This window comes from Serpula lacrymans, assembly GCF_000218685.1.
Source record: "Serpula lacrymans var. lacrymans S7.9 unplaced genomic scaffold SERLAscaffold_3, whole genome shotgun sequence".
Classification (NCBI taxonomy): domain Eukaryota; kingdom Fungi; phylum Basidiomycota; class Agaricomycetes; order Boletales; family Serpulaceae; genus Serpula; species Serpula lacrymans.
Genome location: NW_006763292.1, coordinates 719818 through 723331, shown reverse-complemented (window position 1 = coordinate 723331; position 3514 = coordinate 719818). Strand labels below are relative to the sequence as shown.

The 3514-nt window shown below is 41.9% G+C and overlaps 1 protein-coding gene across 1 annotated transcript; it reads right to left on the bottom strand.

Annotated features, from left to right (window-relative positions):
* Window positions 1-1024: 1024 nt before the first annotated feature.
* SERLADRAFT_434151 (uncharacterized protein) lies at window positions 1025-1386 on the bottom strand (the record flags this gene model as incomplete). Its single annotated transcript, XM_007314394.1, has 2 exons — window positions 1025-1077; window positions 1137-1386. 2 exons carry the CDS (start codon window positions 1384-1386, stop codon window positions 1025-1027), a joined length of 303 nt encoding a protein of 100 aa, XP_007314456.1.
* Between the last annotated feature and the right edge of the window lie 2128 nt (window positions 1387-3514).

Below are 3514 nucleotides of genomic sequence, written 5' to 3'. Positions count from 1 at the left end.
AACAGGTTTTAGCTGCCTAAAATTTCCTGTAAATATTACATTTATCCCACCAAAAGGTTTGTTTGCTCAAGTTGGATCAGAAGCGGTGGCTGAACAAAGTCCATGGGATATGTCACTCATTAGTTTGGTGGAGACCATTGAAATCTCATCAATCACAAGGTATTTTACATTGTGCCAGATCTTTTCTAGCTCATTCTGATTTGGTTTGTGTTTTGATTTATGTAAGAAAGTCAGGGCATGGATAGTGTATCCACCAATTAGCACAGCCGCACAACCAGTGGGAGCACTGAGAAGGAGCTCGTGTTAGGAGTGACACCTATCAAAAAAAAATCCGCAATTGCATTGATTACATGACTTTTTCCAGAGCCCCCAATGCCAGCAATGTACAGCAGCATGTGCTCATCACTTTTTGTTGCACAGTGTTCTCCAACCAAAGTAAGTAAGTGCTCTTTCTTGCTCTGTATTGCCTTTAATCCCTTTTTCTTTGATGATTTGGTGTATGTGCGTGGGAGGAGAGAAAGGATATGGAGTCAATGCCTGAAAGCTAATCAAGGGCGACTGTGTTCAATGATGTGTGAGGACCTACATCAGTGCGGGTGTGCTTGGCACTCTGAAGAGTTTGGCAATCTTTGGTAGGACATGGTCTTTTACGCTTTTTAATGTATTTCATTAATTGTGCTTGCTGATGAATGGTCATGAGATTATCGGCGGTTGCGGGTAATAAATCTATGTGAAACTCAGCCGCTGCCCAAAAGGCTATAGAAACGACTTTATTATTTACCTATGTGAAACTACAATTAATGTTAGTTTAAGGTGATCTCTAATAAATGTAATGTAACATACCTCAGCCGCTGCCCAAGAGGCTATAGAAATGACTGAGGTATTTCTATACTAAGCCCCCTACTACTTATAGTTGGAGGTGCTACTCGCTACAGTATAATGACTCCTAGGAGAACAATGGTGACTCCATGAAGTGGTGGCTATGCTCCATGGAGAACAATGGCTGCTTTGGCAGAGACCGAGTTTATCCGGTTTTGTCAGTGGGCATGGGAGGAGAGTAGGGAACTGCATCTGTGGCTGATTCTTTGACATCAAACACACCTGCTGTTTATGACAGTTATTCATATAATATTCACCTACCAACTTCACAGCACATTTTTGTTCATCGTTTCCAGAAATCCCGAATTCTGCTATCACTTCATCAAGGACATTCTCTGGAGTGCGAATGGGCAGTTGGGGGGAAGATTGGGTGTTAGAAGAAGTATGCTGGCACACTGTGGTATTTCCATCAAGATCAGTTCTTGCATGCTTGTGTGTGTGCCCTTCACCTTGGTTGTCTTCTGGATGTGAAGGGTGGACTCTTTTCTTCTTTCTCATTTGTTTCATGAGAATACTTTCTAGGCATATGTTTGTCATGTTATCATTGGTGACTATTGACGGTGTACAGAAAACAGGATTCCCTGTGTTTTCTTGCAGATTGTTAGAACATTCCCACATGGTCCAAACAATTCACAACTTCAGCAACTTTTTCTCCCTGTTTATCAGGCAATGTAACATTTTCCAATGCATGAAGAGCATCAAAAGCCCCATTGACATAAGACACATCTTCTTGTTGTAGAGTTGCTAAATGTAAGATGCTTTGTTTTCCAAAACACGTCCCTCATATCCAGCAGGGACCATGATGTTGTGCGCTGTTGTGCTCTGACGTTGGGTGTCGTGTTGATCACACACATCTTTACATTTATACTCCACACTCATGTTCTTCATAATCTGTTCCAGAGTTGGGGAGAATACGTGGAGTTCTAACACTGCACGCCAGCTCTCATTCCCTCTTTTTAAATCAGCGATCGAGCGCCAAGGCTTAAACAGAAAAAAATCAATATAGCACGTGTCCAGAGTTCATATTCAGCATCACCTTGATCATGATGAGGTAGCAGGCTGCCTATCAAAACAGGGACAAAAGGAACCTCACGCTGGCGGACTAAGTGAGAATATTGTTGAGGATGTGGACTCAGAAAATGATTGCAAGCAAGAGGGCGTTTACCAGGCACGCATTGAGTGTCATTCCCATCAGGAGGGTTTGAACGTTTTTCCAACCGAGAAATTTCTTGACTTAAAGAGATTTTGTGAGCTTCCTCTGTGTACTGCCATACAGACATATTGTTGAATACCTCTTTGTTACTCCGACAGCAGTAATCCTGGATATCGGTATTTGATCCAAAACTTAGCCCATCAAAAGTGAGCACAACATCATCTGAGGAAGACTCCAGATGTTCAAAGTCATTGTCAGAGACGTCTTTGTTGTAATCTGATGTTTCATCTTCATCCCCGTCAAGACTGGGATCATTCTGCAAAGTAACATTTTGATCTGTTCAGCGGCTTTCTTCTGCAAATATGTACCGGTCTACATCACCCCAACACAGCAGCTTAAAATTGTGAATTTGTAGCAGTCACCACATCCGACCAAGTAACTCATCACTTGCTGGTGAGATAGTTCTTTCCATGCCATAATTGCATTTACAGCTTTGGTAAACAGACTACAATTTTTAGCGGTTTGAGTATTGTTTGCACCTAAATACTTCATCCCGTTTTGTTTGACTGCATAACGCAGAGCATCAAAACTGACGTGAATGGGCAAGGAACATTTTGTGATGTAGTCAGTAACATAGTACACAAGGGCCTTTGCAGCTTTGCCTGAGCTAATGTATTTAATGTCCGTGTTGCAGCGCATTAAAAACAGCACAACATTGTTGAAATTGTTGTTGCAAGGATGCAGTCTTCGGAGCAAAATTGACTCAGTGTTTGCGTCAACTTCTGTCAGAGAACAAGTAGAACCATTGATCCGCATCCTGCGATGGGTGCCATTACAGAGTTTCCCAGGTTTCAAGTGTTTCCAGCACATATTGGTGTGCTCGTGCCAGTTACAGGATATAGCCAACTCTTTTGCAAAGGCTTGGAATTCACGCTGAAAAACAATGTCATTTTTGAGATCACAACTCATACTCTTTAATCAAGGATTGTCACTATCTGGAGGGTGAGGAGGCTTTGTGATGGGAACACCTGAATTTTCAGTCAAGACGTCTGTTATGCCAGGTAGTTCACATTTTAGGATGGACTCCAACCATGTAAACATTTGAAATTGAAATTCTGGATCATCCCTCATATTGTCCCGTAATGCCTGGGGATTGGGGTTGCCCTGCAACCATAGAAGTAGATGACAGAGCAAAGTTCCGCAACCTTGGGCTTTGACCATGCCATAAAAAGTGTCACTGTGTCCGAACAACAAGCCAGGGGAATCAGAGCTGTGTTTAACTATAATTTTAAGAAATCTTTCCATCACAACATAGAAAGAAAAACTGAGAAGCGGCTGTAGGATTTTTTGCAACAAATAAACTTTGTTTGCATGAAGACATAGTTTGCCATATGTCAGGCAATAAACCACCTAGAGCACCAACTAGAGGTTGTGAAATTTCAGAAGGATTCAAAGTGAGAAAAAGTGCAGGCATCCCAAATT